The 17,633-nt window shown below is 52.5% G+C and overlaps 1 protein-coding gene across 4 annotated transcripts in view; it reads left to right on the top strand.

Moving 5' to 3' along the window:
- LOC127195358 (TBC1 domain family member 8) overlaps window positions 1-15,471 on the top strand; it is a 160,767-nt gene extending 145,296 nt beyond the window's left edge. For all 4 annotated transcript variants that reach the window (XM_051152730.1, XM_051152729.1, XM_051152727.1 and 1 more), the window contains exons 6-11: window positions 6,360-6,567; window positions 8,630-8,827; window positions 9,137-9,310; window positions 11,456-11,606; window positions 14,337-14,551; window positions 15,289-15,471. In XM_051152730.1, the coding sequence (XP_051008687.1) occupies window positions 6,360-6,567; window positions 8,630-8,827; window positions 9,137-9,310; window positions 11,456-11,606; window positions 14,337-14,551; window positions 15,289-15,456 (1,114 nt within the window). In that variant the 3' untranslated portion in view covers window positions 15,457-15,471. The remainder of the gene's footprint in view (window positions 1-6,359; window positions 6,568-8,629; window positions 8,828-9,136; window positions 9,311-11,455; window positions 11,607-14,336; window positions 14,552-15,288) is intronic.
- Window positions 15,472-17,633: the final 2,162 nt, after the last annotated feature.

Raw genomic sequence — 17,633 nt, forward strand, 5'->3', positions numbered from 1 at the left:
CTGTGTGGTCAGGAGTTCCTATGTGGCTGTGGAGCCACTTGCTGCGATTCGGAGGCCGCTAGACATTCAAATCCCTTTTCATAGTGCATTACACAGAACAAACCCTAAGTGTGCACACAGGTCAGTAGCTTCAATCACACTCATAGCGCATGCGTTGTCCATTGTAGAACCACTGTCAGTGACAAAAGTCATCCCCTGCTGATCGCTAACTCACCGCCTTCCCACTTGTCTCTGGGAAGCTGACCCTTGAGAAGGTGGAATCCTCAGCCTTTGTGCTCTTGCAGTTGGTTTGTGTCACCTAAGGTCCTCAAGGTTCTGTGGTGTCATGGGATTTCTAAGAAACACACCCTACCCCATATGCCTGTGTGAGTGCGTGCATGCGTAGTGTGTGTGTGTGTGTGTGTGTGTGTGTGTGCGCGCGCGCGCGCGCGCGCATATGTGTGTTTTGGGGAAGGTAAGAGGTGCTGTTCTTCAGGAACACCCTTCACCCTTTTGTTTGACACAGGCTCTCTCGCTGTCCTGGAGTTCACTGAGGCGGCCAGCCTGGCTTGCCTGCACCTCTGAGAGCTGCTTGTCTCCTCCCTAGCAGGGAGGTGACAGGGCCTCTGTGCCCTACCGCTTATGTGGGTTCTGAGGGTTAATCTCGGGTCATCGAGCTTTCAAAATAAGCTGCTTACTGACTGGCCCTTCCCCAGCCTAAGCAATATTCCACGTATGTACATACATTCATACCCTAAGTGCACCCATGTTTACCCTCTTGCCCGTTGGTGCAGTGATGGAGAAAACTCTTTTAGGGGGCTCTTTTAGGGGTATCAGTGTTGACAGTGTGCACTCACGCCCAGGATTCAGGGAGAGTCGCCAAGTCCTCCTGCCCACCCCACCCACCTTCTGCCCGGGGTACCACAGGGAAGAAAAGGAAGAAAGGACTCCTGGTGTGGCCAACAGCTGAGTGTCTGCGGGCCCATTTGTGCCTAGGGCTGCATCACCACCTAGGTGGGATTCTGGTCTCCAGCTGTGTCCCCACCTGTCCGTTACCTGGTGAGGGACTTTCTCTCAAAGTGAAAGGCTCTGGTTGCCTGGCCTTGGGGTGGGTCCCATCCCCGCCCTTAGCCATGGAGACCAGGCCTGTGGGTGTAAACAGGTAATGACTCAGGCCTCTTGGCACCCTGCCTAGAGGCAGATTTCAACGTTTAGGAAAACAGTCTCCCCAGCTCAGAGCCAGAGAAGCTGAATGCCCTTCCAGCTCTTTCCTTGATCCATTTTCACTTCCCTTCCCAGAGGACAGCTTTCCAGTGGTGACCTTTAGGGTTAAAGGTCCAGGTTACTACATGTCTGTTTACCTGTTAGTCACCAGTCCTGTGGTCATTCCACTGGGATTTGTGGTCCCTCCACTAGAGGGAGAGGGGGCGGTGCTTTACCATTGCTGCCACCGCCCCCGCCCCACCCCCCCATCTGACAGGGAGTGCAGAGAGCTGAGAGGATCTGGACCACCAATCCTCAGCATATCATTGCTGCTGAGCTCAGGAGGCAGGGCAATGGTGGCAAGGAGGTGGCGGGCAGAGGAGGCAGCAGCCGCAGTGGTGGTGTGGGGAAGGGAGGATGCTGCCTCAGCAGCAGGAGAGCAGGGAATAAACTGATCACAAAATTCACAAACAAAAAGTGTTTATCCCAACCTTAGGACGTGGTCAGATATCCAGCCATTTTTGTATAGAGGGCAGGGGAGCTTGGAGAGGCAGTGAAATGGGTGGCGAGCCTCTTCTGGTCTCTGGCATGGTGAACACTGGGGTGCAGTTATGTTGCGAGAGGAGACTACTCTCCTCCTGGTAGTTCCTAGGGCATGTTTCCTCAGCAGTGAGCCCCTGCCTCCACCCTTCTGTCTCCACAGACCCCATTGGCCTTATCCCACCGAGCCAGTCTTTTTTCCTGCTCTCCTCCCTTGGGCACACCAGAGTGCTCACTTCCCATCTATTATATCAGAGCAAGCCCTCTACTGGGAACAGGAAGACACCTGGAAAGCACTGACCCCACTGGGCGAGAATAAGACCACTACCACAGTTTTTTGAGGCAAACTTGAAGCAAGCTTTATTAAATACTGGCCAGGACCGTGGATGTTGGCCTGGTCCATACCCAGGATTCCTGGAGTATGTCCCCAAATTACATTAGTCAGAGGCTCATAAAGGCAGAGCCCACAAAACCCACGAATGCTCCGACCCTTTAATACATTCCTCGTGCTGTGGTGACCCCAAACCACGAAATTGTTTTTGTTACTACTTCACAACTATAATTTTGCTACTGTTATGACTCATAATATAAATATCTGTGTTTTCCAATGGTCTTGGGCAACTCCTATGAAAACGCTTTTTTGCTCCCAACAGCCTGAGGACCACTGGGTTAGAGCCATTTTTGTTTTATAGAGCTCTTAAGTATAGTAATTTAAACTTAAAACAAGTTAGCCATCACTAAAGAGGTATCTGTCAAGGGAAGGCCTGCTGCTCGCCTTCCCAGCCCTGTAGACTCTGCGCTGCTCCAAGATTATCGGCTGGTCAGCTCAGGGTTTCTCCTGGGCAGACGGCTAGGCCCTGCTCCTTTGGGAGCCTGTGTGGATGATTTCCAAAGACCCTCAGAAGCCACTTCTGCTAAGCCATGCCGACTCCTCACTTGGGCCCATGGGCAACTAAGTACAGAGGGAAAGCCTGATGTGTGTCTGCTTTTGTCTGCACCTCAGTTGTAGGTGTGGGCATGAAGTGTTATTCCTAAGCTTGGACCCCAGGGACAGCACCTCATAAGGCAGTGAGTGGTCAGTGAGGCCATGTCTCCCTGCCCTAGGCCTCCCTCTAGAAGTTCATGTTAATACGCTGCTGCAGAGGGACTTGGGGTCAGTGTAGCCCTTTATCTGTTCCTCTTCACAGGGGGCCACGTTGAATAACCCTTTGCTTCCCCCATCACTTGTTTCTCTAGTTGGCACGTCAGGGTGGGAGGTTGAACTTAGCTTTTTGACCCATGGGACCCCAGGCTCTGGCCTTGACAGTTCGTGTTGCTATGTGTGGACCAGCGCACTGAGGAACAGCAGCATCTGCCCTTGCAGCCCTGACCCTATGCTGCTGGTTCTCGACATTTCCCAAAGACGCCCAGGTCCGGAGTGGCCGCACAAGGCAGAATTGCTGAGAGGATCCCCCCCCCCCCCCCCCCCGTGGAGGCAGGTTGACAGCATAGGACTTTGGCACGAGACACTGTCACTCAGGTGTCCTAGAAATCACCTGTCCTGGAGATCACGGCTGGAGATCTCCACTGCTGAGCTCAGGAAGAAGCCAGGCTGGCCTAGCCTGTCACTCAGCCTGAGCCTGTGGCAGCTGCTGACACAGTTGTATCCTATATGGCCTGAACGAACAGGTGGATTGAGAGCTGGCCTCTCAGTCCAACGGAGTTCATCCAGAAAGCATTCTGGAAGGTTGATGGAGAAGAGAGAAAGAGAGAAATCTGGTTGTCTGATCTATGAGAGACAAATCTAATCTGGTCTGAAAAAATTTTAGATTTGTGGAGAAAGTAATAAATTCTTTGTCTCTAAGTTTTTGTTTTGTTTTGGTTTAGTTTGGTTTTTCGAGACAGAGTTTCTTTGTGTAGCCTTGGCTGTCCTGGACTCAATTTGTAGACCAGGCTGGCCTTGAACTTACAGCAGTCTGCCAGCCTCTGCCTCCTGAGTGCTGGGATTAAAGGTGTGCGCCACCACGCCTGGCGCCTCTAAGTTTTGGGGTTGTTTAAGTTTCTAAATTACTGAAGCCTTAGGAATGAAAGCCAAGTTTAACAAAGATGTGCGTCGAGTCTTGATCTAGAACCGTCTGGTTTGAGTCATGTCCATGCTCACAGATGCTTCTTTGGAGGCTGCTGGCCTGAGCTGGCTGGTATAGCCCAAGTATTAGCTCATGATTGTTCGTCTTTCTATAGAACAGACAGACAAAGGACAGACTGATGTCTGCTGGCCTTTCTATAGAACAGACAGACAAGGACAGACTGATGTCTGCTGGCCTTTCTATAGAACAGACAGACAAAGGACAGACTGATGTCTGCTGGCCTTTCTATAGAACAGACAGACAAGGACAGACTGATGTCTGCTGGCCTTTCTATAGAACAGACAGACAAAGGACAGACTGATGTCTGCTGGCCTTTCTATAGAACAGACAGACAAGGACAGACTGATGTCTGCTGGCCTTTCTATAGAACAGACAGACAAAGGACAGACTGATGTCTGCTGGCCTTTCTATAGACAGACTGAAGGACAGACTGCCATCTGCTGGCCTTTCTATAGACAGACTGAAGGACAGACTGCCATCTGCTGGCCTTTCTATAGACAGACTGAAGGACAGACTGCCATCTGCTGGCCTTTCTATAGACAGACTGAAGGACACACAGTTGTCTGCTGGCCTTTCTATAGAAGGGAGTGCTGGGCGGCCCCATGTCAGCCCCCCATTTACTTGTCTGTCAGATTCTAGCTTTCCTCATCCTCACAGATGATTCTGTATGCAAGCCATGGGCTAGCAGGCTTCCTCTTCCCTGGTGCCAGCCAGGAATCAGATTTAGCCCAAGTGTAAGACCGTACTATGGGCTACTCATCAGTCATGTGGCACAGGGCCTCCCCTTCCTCTAACAAGGACCCTTACTCTGCCGTATTGGCCTGCAGTCTCCGCAAAGCCCCCACCACACTGCTGTCTGTCTGTCCATCTGTGGCATTAGGGCTTCTTGACTCAACCCCAAGCCTTTTATCTGAAAAGGAAGGAGCAGAACACTCCCTGGCCGATAACATCATGTGGAGCTGGCTTCTTCCTACACAGGTCCCTGTTGTTGTCTTAGCTGTGCAGGAGTAATGAGAGGCATTTGCCGACTGCATGTGGCCGGCCCATACTCAGCATATTTAACCATCACCCACATCGCCGTGTGCATTAGTGCCCTCCTTCGCACTTGGGGCTGAGAAGTTTCCATCCAACTAAAGGGACACGGCACATTCTGTTTAGCTATTCATCAGTCAATGGCTCTTTGGGTCACTTTTGGTTACTGCTACCGTAGATATTTGCATGTGGCTTGTTAGCAGGCATGTGCGTCTCTTGTTTGTCTAGCCCCAGGAGTAGAATTTCTGGGTAAACGGTCTCCTTTAAGCAGTGAGATTGGCTTCCTACAGGAGCACATCACTTTACATGCCCCCCTGAGAGTCCTACATTTTAATCCACAGGCAGCAGGAGAGTGTAAGCCACACTAGGCCTAGCTTGAGCATATAAGACCTCAAAGCCCACCCCGACAGAGACACACTTCCTCCAGCAAGGCCACACCTACTCCAACAAGGCCACACCTGCTCCAACAAGGCCACACCTGCTCCAACAAGGCCACACCTACTCCAACAAGGCCACACCTACTCCAACAAGGCCACACCTGCTCCAACAAGGCCACACCTACTCCAACAAGGCCACACCTACTCCAACAAGGCCACACCTACTCCAACAAGGCCACACCTACTCCAACAAGGCCACACCTGCTCCAACAAGGCCACACCTGCTCCAACAAGGCACACCCCCTAATAGTGTCCCTCATTTTTGTCCGAGCATTCAAACACACGAGTCTGTGGGGGCCATTCCTATTCAAACCACCATACTTAAAATAATATGACTTTTTTAAGAAGATTTGTTTATTATGTATACAGTGTTTTGCCCCCATGTGTGCCTGTATGCCAGAAGAGAGCACCAGATCTCATTATATGAGCAATCCATGTGGTTGCTTGGAATTGAACTCAGGACCTTTGGAAGAACAGACCATGCTTTTAACCATCTGAGCCATCTCTCCAGCCTGTAATCTGACTTTTTGATACTTATATTTTTATGCCACTTTTGTGGTCATTTGAACCCAAACCAAACCAGCAGGGCATGCTTATTTTAAGATTTATGTGTGTGGGTGCTTTGCCTGCATGCATGTCTGTGTACCATGTATGTAACTCGTGTTTGCAGGGGCCACAAGAGGGCATTGGATCCTCCTTGGAACTAGAATTATAGACAACTGTAAGACACCATGTGGGTGCTGGGAATGGAACCTGGGTCCTCTGGAGGAGGAGCAGCCTGTGCTCTTAACCTCCGGGCCTCTGTCCAGCCCCCAGGAATGTACATCCTGATGCTGAGCTCATGTGACAATTTCTGTGGGACTCAGTATGCTCCACTCATGCGTGCTCCAAGGGTTGGCTGTCAACCCAGAGCACCCCAGGCTGACCCAGTCTCTGGGAAGCCTATGTGCACACCTTTACTGTCAGACTGGGCCAGTGGGTGTCGAGGTATCTTAGTGAGTGTGCAGGCTCACCACCCACCCCCCCCCCCTTCACTCCCCAGGGACCTGGAGGCCCGAGCACAGAAGGAGTTCTTCCGGGCGTTCTTCAGGCTGCCGAGGAAGGAGAAGCTGCACGCCGTGGTAGACTGTGCCCTCTGGACGCCCTTCAGCCGCTGCCACACGGCGGGGCGGATGTTTTCCTCCGACAGCTACATCTGCTTTGCCAGCAGAGAGGACGGCTGCTGTAACGTTGTACTTCCACTGAGAGAGGTAGAGCTAGGGCCTCACCGTGCTGCCTTGCTTTACGCTCCTTTGCCATTGGGACCCAAGTGTTGAGTCTGGTTTATGTTGCTCAAACAAAACACTCAAGGCCAGACGGACCTATAGAGAGAAGAGGGTTTAGCTCACAGGTGCTGTTTGGGCTCAGATCTGGTCAAGGCCTTATCAAAACTGGTGGCACCGTGGCTGGAGATACAACATGTGAGACAGCAGAGGCCAGTCCTGTTGCTGTTTGCAATCATCTGCTTTGTGATAACTAACTGAGGTCCCTGAGGACTGTATTCATCCTTTCTGAGGGAAATGCTCCTAGTGGCCCGACCACGCCCTCTAGGCCCCGCCCCTTAAGTACCCAACCTCCTCTTAGGGGAGCCGTGTAGTGAGCCTCTGTGGTCACGTGGAGACTACATGCAGGCCTCTGGTGCTGCTGCTGTGACGGGGCACAGGGAGGGTGTCCACATACCATGGCTTTGTCGCCTAAAGATGGCGCTCTGGCTTCTGAGGAGCTGGACTTGAGCTGCCCGTTACCAGGGTGGCTCTTCCTGGTGGTGTTCCGGCAGCCTGGAAGGGCTGAGTAAGAGAGCATTCCAACCTCCTCCTCATTGGTGAAGCCATTGTCAAAGTGCATGCTGGGTAACCAAAGCTCTTCCGGGAGCTCTTGGGAATAAATTCTCTTTCACCTCCCCCCAAGAAAGAAGCGACCTATAAAAAGTGTTACCTTCAAATCCAAATGGCAAAGTCCTTGGCTTACATATACTCCTAAAACTAGCTAAAAAATTAAAATTAAGTACAGGTTGGGTCCATTCTTATCGTAAAATTCCATAATTCTCCTACTGGGGGGTCAAGGGCAGCCTGAGTTATGTCCAGATGTGAACAGTCCTTTGGCCTCAGGTACCCAGCCATGACAGCACCAAGACCCCAGCCCAGGGCCCTCAGGTACCCAGCCATGACAGCACCAAGACCCCAGCCCGGGGCCCTCAGGTACCCAGCCATGACAGCACCAAGATCCTAGCCCAGGGCCCCTGGGGTCCGACTGCTGGTGTGTACATCTAGGAGGCTCAGCTCTCTCGCCCCAGGGATCTCTGAGCTCCATGTTGTTACTCTGTTCGTTTTTCAACCAACTGAGAAAGCCAAGAAAGGAGTCACCCAGCTCCTGGGAGGCAAGGGCAGGCAGATTTCTATGACTTCAAGGCTAGCCTGGTCTACACCCTAAGTTCCAGGCCAGCCAGGGCTACATAGTGAGACTCTGCCTTCCAAAGAAAAAGAGAGGAGTCCAGAGAGTGCATAACATAGCTTCCCCCCCCCCACCTCTCTCTTTCTCTCTTTGGTTTTTTGAGACAGGGTTTCTCTGTGTAGCCTTGGCTGTTCTAGCCTCACTTTGTAGACCAGGCTGGGCTCCAACTCACAGCAATCCGCCTGTCTCTGCATCCGAGTGCTGGGATTAAAGATGTGAGCCACCACACCTGGCTTAGTTTATCCTCTTAATCACTGTTGGGTGTGCATGTCAGTGGCGCCAAGGACCTCTGTTTTCCCAACTTGAACCTTTCTCCCACTGAGACACTAGTGCCCCTCCTTCCTTCCCTCCCTCCCCCCTCCCTCCCTCCCTCCCTGCCTCCCTCGCTCCCTCCTCTTATGAATTTGAGGTAGCTTGAGTAAATGGAATCATGCACCGTTTTTCCTTTTTTGTTTTGAAGTGTGTGTGTTCGTGGGTGAGTACATGTGCCTACGGAGGCCAGCACATGCTCTTAACTGCTGAGCCAACTCTCCAGCCCCATGTATTTATCTTTTTATGAGTGGCTTATTCTGGGTAGCACAACACCCGCAGGCTTCATCTGTGACACAGTGTGTGTTGGAGTTTCCTTGTGGAGGCTGACGGAAACTGTATTAAGACAGTTAGTTGGCTGAGCCACTCAACCTGTGGCCGGAACCTTGGGTTTCTGCCACCTTGTGGCGCTGAAGGGTAATGCTGCCTTCCTGGCTGGGGTGACTGGTTTTGCCTTCCACCTTGGACACCCGCTTGGCTCCTGTCTTGTCCTCTGTGTCATCTCTGCTCCAGGTAGTCAGCATTGAGAAGATGGAGGACACGAGCCTGCTGCCCAACCCCATCATTGTTAGCATCCGCAGCAAGATGGCTTTCCAGTTCATTGAGCTGAAGGACAGAGAAAAGCTGGTAGAGGGCTTGCTGCTGCGACTGAAGCAGGTCCACGCCAACCACCCTGTGCATTACGACGCCTCGCCAAGTGATGAGGACATGGTAGGGACCTTTACAGGCCTGGCCTTTCATGACTTTTCTTGTGACCTCCAGGACCATGGTCTCCAAGGGGAGTGCCTGGGAAGATGGGCCACGGGAGTGTGAGGAAACTGATGGAGACAGCTGGGCCATGCATTGGCGTGATGTCACTTCGGATGCTGTGGTGTCCTGAGTTGGGGGTTACCTGGCAATAAACTCGGGTTCTAGATATTCAAACTCTGGGCTCCATACTTGTGTGGCACATGCTCCCAGCCGACGGTTATTCTTAGCTGATGCACAAAGCTGTGTATACGTACTCTCCTTGCCTTGCAGACTTCACCTGTGTTTTATTCAACAAGCATGTGCAGTGACAAGTTTGGGGACCTTGAAATGGTGTCTTCTCAAAGTAGCGAAGAGAGGGAGAAGGAACAGAGCCCGCTGCCACACCCCGAGCCCCTGACTGCCCTCTTCCAGCAGTCTGGCAGCCAGAGTCCTGACTCCCGCCTGGTGAGTGAGATACCTGTGCGCAGTGGTTCCACAGGGGGGGTTGGGAGTAGATTGGCTCAGGAGACCGGTGTGATTTCTGTAGTTTCTCTTCCTTCTTTTTGTCCCCGGGACCAAGCGAAGGACAGTAGGGAGCTGGCTCTTCTCAGTGTGTGGCCTGCACAGCAGACAGTGCTGCCCCTGTGGGTTTCCAGGTGTGCAGTGAGTCTGTCTTTTGCTAGCCAGGCCATCTATGTGTGCCTTTTATAGGGGCTTTTCTTTGCCCTTCCCTGAACCTGAAGTTCGCATTCTGGCCAGGCTGGTGTAGTCCTGGGATCCACCTGTCTCTACTCTCCCCTGCACCCCAACACTGAAATCACTGGCTTTTACTTGGGTGCTGGCAGTTTAAACCCATGTGTTGTTCATGGCTGCACACAAGTACTCCTTACCCACTGGCCCACTTCCCCAGCCCTGATTCTTACTTCATTTATAATTTTTCTTCTTTAGCAGGGAAACATGTGAGGCAGAAGTCATGTGGAGCCGCTGCATGGACTAGAAACTGGGCTCTGGGCTGGGAGTAGGAAGCCACACTGCAGCACAGGTTGGGGGTAGGAAGCCACACTGCAGCACAGGTGGGGGGTAGGAAGCCACATGGTAGCACAGGTGGGGGATAGGAAGCCACACTGCAGCACAGGTAGGGGGTAGGAAGCCACACTGCAGCACAGGTGGGGGGTAGGAAGCCACACTGCAGCACAGGGAGGGGGTAGGAAGCCACACTGCAGCACAGGGGGCTAGAGGGTGGGAAGCCACACTGCAGTGCAGGTGGGGGGTAGGGGGTAGGAAGCCATAGTGCAGCACAGGTGGCAGGGGGTAGGAAGCCACACGGTAGCACAGGTGGGGGGTAGGAAGCCACACTGCAGCACAGGGGGGTAGAGGGTAGGAAGCCACACTGCAGCACTGGGGGGTAGAGGGTAGGAAGCCACACTGCAGTGCAGGTGGGGGGTAGGGGGTAGGAAGCCATAGTGCAGCACAGGTGGGGGGGTAGGAAGCCACACGGTAGCACAGGTGGGGGGGTAGGAAGCCACACTGCAGCACAGGGGGGTAGAGGGTAGGAAGCCACACGGTAGCACAGGTGGGGGGGTAGGAAGCCACACTGCAGCACAGGGGGGTAGAGGGTAGGAAGCCACACTGCAGCACAGGGGGGTAGAGGGTAGGAAGCCACACTGCAGTGCAGGTGGGGGGTAGCGGGTAGGAAGCCACACTGCAGCACAGGTAGTGTCCTCAGCACTATTAACTAGCCTGCTGCATCCCAGCCACAGGAGCTTCCAAGCCAACTGTTAGCTTCTAAAATCCAAACGGAGTCTTCTCTGCTTCTTTGTACACCATATGTAGTCGTCTCTTACTGTCTAAATGAGCAGAAACGCTGGCTTTATGGATAGGCTACTCACACTGTTGGAGAGTAATTATCACAAATATTATTCTAGATATTCTTGACATGGGAATTGTTTCAAAGGAGTTTTAGAGTTTCTGATAATGAGAGTGGGGATTGGAGAGGTGGCTCAGTGGTGAAAAGCACTTGTTTCTCTTGCAGAGGCCCCAGGTTCAGTTCCTATGGAGGCTCACAGCTACCCCTGACTCGGGCTCCAGGGCACCCACACCTCTTCTGAGCTCTGGGCACAACACATGCACATGATGCATGTAGGCCAAACACTTGTATAGAATACATTTTTTTTTTTTAATTTAAAATAGGTTTTTCCAGGTTTCAGTTTTCTGTTTGTCTGTCTGTCTGGAAGCTCAGGCTGCACTGGGTGCCTTTTAGTCCCCGCTGTCCTTAGGCTTGAATGGTGTTTTAGCAGTTGGCTCAGTGTCAGTGCCCCAAGCGGCTTTGCCTCTCTCTCCCATGTACTTTGGCTGCTTTGGTACCTAGGTGGACATGCTCCTTTTATGAACCTTGCGTCTGATTGGCACGGGGCTCTCCGCTAGGCCCCTTGGGGCTCTGGGTTGTCTTGCATCCTTGATGCCTGGCAGAGGCCCCCTGCAGCCCTGCTTTGCCTTGTGAATCCTGTTACCACTGCTCTTCCTGTTGGTCCCTGATAAACAGACGTTATTTACTCTGTTACTGATTGTGGGCGGGCTCCTTGGCACGCTAACAAACATTTCCATTTCCAGTCCCGGGAACAGATAAAAATCAGTCTGTGGAACGACCACTTTGCAGAGTACGGCAGGACCGTGTGTATGTTCCGCACTGAGAAGATCCGGAAGCTGGTGGCCATGGGCATCCCTGAGTCTTTACGTGGAAGGTTGTGGCTGCTTTTCTCAGGTAGGCTCTGGTGTGCTCAGGCTTTTGGTAATCTAGGGAACAGACTTGGGAACGGCCTCCTGCGAGTAGCATGTAGGAGGAAGCCCTCTGCCTTTGGATGGTTTCTGTAAATCCCAGGGCAGACTCGGGAGCCCCTCCTACGTTGGTTAGCTCTAGTGCCTCCTTAGGAAATGTGAGGTCCAGGGCAGTGACCTCTTCCCGTGAGCTGGATGTGGTGGCGTGTGCCTGTGACGCAGCACTGGAGATGCCGGGTAGGATTGTAAGTTCCTAGCCAAGCTGGGGTGTATAGCAAGACCTGGCTCACTCCTTCCCCCACAAAAGAGAAAGTGAGTAAAACTGTAAGCCTGCACACAGCGCTGAGGATTTTAAAGCTCTCTAGCCCCACATGAATAAGGTAGCACACACCTGTGATCCAGCATTGGGCAGCAGAGGCAGGAGGATCAGGAATTAAAGGCTATCCTCAGTACATAATGTGTTCAAGGCAGCTTGGGCTACAAAAAAAGAACTACCTGGAAATTATGTCTTTATTGGATGTGAGCCCTGATACAGATGAAACAGAGAAGGTCTATTTGCTGACTGTCACTGTGTGGTGCTGAATTGTATCTGTCAGTGTAGCTTCTATTGGTCTTCCTCCACTGGAAGTGTACCCAGTGAGGTGCGAATGTAGGTGTTGCCCTGCTTGCTTTTCAAACACCATGCAAATCATCAGTGATGGGGCCTCGGTGGTATGGTGGTCCTCCCTTCCATCTTAGGATGCTGGGTACCGTCTTTAGAATCTCACAGGGTGTTTACTGAGGGATGGACTGAAATGTGAGCGACCTCAGAAGCTTCCTGCTCAGGCTAGAAGGCGGCGCAGGCTTCTCCCCGCCCACCAGGGATGCTTTTGTCCTGGCAGGCAAAGGTGCCAGGCCAAGGCAAGGCCCTGCCATCTATGGGGTAACCGTAACACGTCAGGTGCTGCGGGCAGATGGCCAGGAGCTGCTTCCCCACATGAGCCTGGTGTGCTGTGGTCACTGGCGAGGCTCCAAGAGGCTGTGCTGAGGCAGTGTTCTGTTCCTGCCCACTCTTCCTGGGATGTCTGTCTTAGTTACTGTTCTGTTGCTTTGAAGAGACACCATGACCAAGGTAACTCGCACAATAATTTTAATTGGCTTGCATCCAGTTTCAGAGGGTTCATCTAAGACCATCACGGTGGGCGTAGCAGCAGTCAGGCGTGGTGCTGGAGCAGTGGCTGAGAGCTCACATGGAATATGCAAATTGTAGGTAGAGAGACGCAGACAGACAGACAGATGGACAGTCAGAGAGGGGAGGGAGGGAGAGTGGCAGAAAGAGACAGATAGAGATAGAGGCAGAGACGCTGGGCCTGGTGTAGGCTTCTTAGTGACACACCTTCTCAACATGACCATGCCCCCTAATCCTTCCTAAACAATCCACCAACTAGGGACCAAGTGTTGCAGTATAGGAGCCATTCTCCTTCAAACCAGCACCCTGGGGCTGGAGCCTTCTCTGGGCTCTCCTCACAGCCACCTTGCTAGTGACTCCCCATCATCTGCTTGTATCAGTTTGCTCCTGCCCCTTTCCTGTCCAGGATGACCCCCCACCCTCACCAGCCCCACTCCCAACAACCCCCCCCCACCCTGCACACATCTCACGCTCTGCAGCAGCTCCACGGCCCACAGGCGCCCACCCTCCCACTTCCCAGTGTGCTTCAGCAGACACACACCATGGGAGCCTGCCTTTAAAACTGGAGGTGCCTCCTGTGCTCCTGCATTCAGTCCAAACAGTGTCTGTCCGTAACTCAAAGGTGACACATGGAGGAGGGAGCAGAAGGAATAAATAGCATTGCTTTGTAACCTGCTCAGTGCTATGCGCTGCAGTCTTTTGGGTCCCCTTACCACATGTGAACGCATGCTTTCCGCATAGGGCTGTGTTGTTTTCACATGGGATCTAGGGCCATCAGTTTATGAGGGACTGCCTGTTGACAGGAAGGGTGCTGTGGTGTTTAAGCAGCTGTCCCACCAGCTCGCCACATATAAGCGCTGCTGTGCTAAGGGGTCACAGCTGTTCACTGCGGGGGAGTGTGTGTGTGTGTGTGTGTGTGTGTGTGTGTGTGTGTGTGTGTGTAGTACAGGGTTGTTTTTACTAGGCCTGTTTAGAACCTAAAGCCTAGTTTAACCTTTAAGGCAGAATTGGATACATTGCATACAGGGCTGCTGCAGCTCCCCTTGGGGCCCACTTTTGTGTGCTGGAGCAGGTCCCTGAGTGGACAGGTTCCTCACACCCATCCGTCATTTGTCCCTCAGCACCTGCCCGGTTGAAGCCTGGCCTTGGCTTGGGGGTGGTGGCCATCCTGCTCTGGGTTGAGCTTTGGTGTGCTTTGCACAGATACATGGCAATTCTTATTGAATTGACACATAACAGCTGTGTGGGGACATGTGCGTATTTGAGCAGTTTAGCTTTTAAAAGCACATTAATGACTGCTGGGTGTGTGCTGGGGATCGACAGGCCTTGTTTGTGCTCAGCATGAATTCCGTCACCAAGCCTCATCTTACCCAGTCCGTGGAGTCAACCCTCTGCGCTTTCTGGATAACATTTTTAGAAAAGCCACGTTCTTTCTTGTTGGTATCTTGGGTCATGCTGCCCGGCAGAAGTGAGGTCTCAGAATGTTTGATGGCACTTACTGATGCATTCTTCACCTCTCGTGACACATTGCTGCTCTCTTATCCTCAGACGCCGTGACGGACTTGGCCTCGCACCCTGGGTACTACGGGAATTTGGTGGAGCAGTCGCTGGGGCGATGCTGCCTGGTGACGGAGGAGATAGAACGGGACCTGCACCGCTCTCTGCCTGAGCACCCTGCCTTCCAGAATGAAACGGGTATCGCCGCCTTGAGGCGGGTGCTGACAGCATATGCTCACCGGAACCCCAAGATTGGATACTGCCAGGTGAAGTGCTGTGTAGAGGCATGGGAACCCTGTACCGTGTGCGCCCCCCGCTTCTGTTGTGTTTCTAGCCATCTAGGCAAGCACCTTTCCCAGAATCTATAAACTAAACTGCTGTCCAATTAAGAAGGCTGGTCACCTGGGAAGGACATGGGGCAGGTGTCACAGTGGCGGGGCACCATGCTGCTGCTCCTCCCTGGCACAGTGGGGACAGAGTGGGCTAATCAGCATTGAGAACGGTGGGGGAAAGGTTGATTTGGGTCAGTCCCTTTCCTGTTGGGAATGTGAGTGGAGGTTCCAAGTGGGAGGATGAAGCCAGCAAGTGCAAAATGAAACTCAGCGATTCAAACAGCAACCCAGTGGAAGAAGACTGGATGGAAGGCCTGGCACTGGCAAATATAAGACTTAGTTTTCTAGTGAGTCAGCAGAGCCAGTGGGTGACCAAAGCGTATGTGTGTCTCTGCTGTCTGAATGTAGAGAAAATAGCCGTATTGCCCCAAACCTGAAGCCTTGTCACAGCTGACTAAAACGATCAGCTCACAATCATTCCATTTCCGCGTGTCTTTACGCTTGGGGAGACTCTGCTCCGTGGGTCACTTTGTTTGTAGTTCAACCCCAGGGCTCCATGCATGCCAGGCCAGTGCTTGTCCACGGAACTACACCTCCTGCACGTGGCCCCTGCTTGTGGGTTCTGAGTGTTTGTGTGGCACTAACGGTCTCTTGTGTGACCCTCCATGCAGTCCATGAACATCCTGACTTCTGTGTTGCTTCTGTATGCCAAAGAGGAGGAAGCCTTCTGGCTCCTGGTTGCCGTGTGTGAGCGGATGCTGCCCGATTACTTCAACCACCGGGTGATCGGTAAACTGCCTTCCTCCCCCTCCTCCATCACATCTGGGGAGCATGCCTGAGCTTGGGAGGACGGCCATCTCTAGCCCTGCTTATAACTTCTCTGCTGTCCTCAGCCAGTGGGCACACACAGCTTCTGACGTAGGGAAGCCCTCTGGGTTGATGTAGCAATAAAACCAGGTGGTGCCATGACTACCTATGGCATTCGGGTTGAAATAGATCCTGATATGCAGGAGGGAAGGGACCGTCCCTCGTGACTTAGCGCAGATGCTGTGGCCTGGAAAGGGAGAGGCTGTGCCCTGAGTTACCAGACCAGCTTGTGGTCTCATCCCCCTGGAGGAGGGGGAGTGGCACTGTGCCAGGGACCCTGATAGAGGAGACCGTGAGAAGGTTTTCTTTTGTCCTGTCTGGGCTTATATTGGTCCTCTTGTTTTGGCTGCTGCTGCTATAAGGAAATGCACAGTGCCAGGTGCTTAAGATGCCGGTTGGTTTAGCTCAGTGTTGCAGGGCACAGCAGCTGCACATTTCAGTCCTGGCGAGGGCTGCTTAGTGGGAACACACGCTGTAGCATGTGGTCACATCTCCACACATGGGGTTCGTTTGGTAAGGAGACACTTGCTCCTTTTACTACAGTCTTTGGAGACCTATGTCCTGTGCCCTAAAGCCATGCACCACCTAGTAATACCACCTGGAACTCCAGGGCTGGGCAAGATAAAATTATATCCTGACCGTAGCAGAGGTCTTGGTGAGCCTCTCTCTGGCCAGCCTGCAAGAGTAGACTGTCTCTGGTGTCATCTAGATGAGGGTGTGTTAGCGTTATTTTTATAAAATTGTGTTTGTTTCTCGGTTTCTCTCTTACCCCAGCTAGCATTAAAATACTTGAGGCTCTACTATATTTGTCTTATAATCTTCACAGCACAATCCTGAGTAGTTACTGCTGCCTTCTTAACTTTGTAAGGTAGTCTGGCTCCTTCCAGTGTAAATCTCAGAAACAGTTGGGCTTCCCTGCTCCAGCTCCCTCTCCTGATGTCACCCGACCTCTCCCATGGCTGAACCTCCTCCTTCCTCCTTTAACTCCTCCTCCCCTGGCTGGCAGGAAGTCTGGCCCTATTCTTTGCCCTGCTCAGTGATTGGCTGTAAGTTGCTTTATTTGCATATCAGGGGACAATTGGGGAGCAGTGTTGAGACACTTGGGAGGCAGAGGCAGGAGGATTTTTGTAAGCTCCCGGCCAGCCTAGTCTACGTAGAGAGACCCTGTATTGAAAAACTAAACAAGAAATAACAAAATGAGGGCGGCAGGGCAGGCAGGGCAGCCCTGTGGGTAAAAGTGCCCTGTGCCAAGGGTCGTGACCCGAGTGTGAGCCTAGGACCTACGTGGTAGAAGGAGAAAACTGATTCAAGCAAGTTGTTTGCTTGCCCCTATGCATGCCCTCCCTTATCCTCCCCCACTCTCCTACACACACACCACACACACACACGCGCGTGCACACACACACACACCACACACACACACACGCACGCACGCACACATGCAGACACAACACACACACACGCATGCACACACGCACGCAGACACAACACACACACACACACCACACACACACGCACGCACGCACACATGCAGACACAACACACGCACGCACACGCACGCACACACGCACACATGCAGACACAACACAGACACACACACCACACACACGAACACACACGCACACGCACGCACGCACACGCACGCACACATGCAGACACAACACACACACACACCACACACACGCACACACACGCACGCACGCACACATGCAGACACAACACAGACACACACACACACTTTGAGAAAGAATGAACATGTCCCTCACCACGGGTACCATTTGCCCCTTTGCTGCCTGCACCTGGTTACTGTGGAAGGAACATTTTTGTTTCTGGCTTCCTCATATGCTGTGTCTGTAGCAGGCATCTGCCTGGGTATATATAGACCCTTTGCTCCTCTCTGTTGCTGAGTCCTATACCCTGAGGTCCCTATCATTATTGGCTTGTGTAGTCACTGGACAAACAACAGAATGGTGGATATTAAAGGGCACTTCTTAGACCGGCTTATACCACACAGTCTGGTAGTCCAGCAGTGACTGTGCCACAGTGCAGATGCAGAGAATCCAGTCATTTCTTGGGACATGAGTCTGGATGTCTAACAGTCAATCCCCATTTTTGAAGACTCCAAGGACTGTTAGAGAGCTGCTGGTCC

Source organism: Acomys russatus, chromosome 11 (genome assembly GCF_903995435.1).
Source record: "Acomys russatus chromosome 11, mAcoRus1.1, whole genome shotgun sequence".
Taxonomy (NCBI): Eukaryota; Metazoa; Chordata; class Mammalia; order Rodentia; family Muridae; genus Acomys; species Acomys russatus.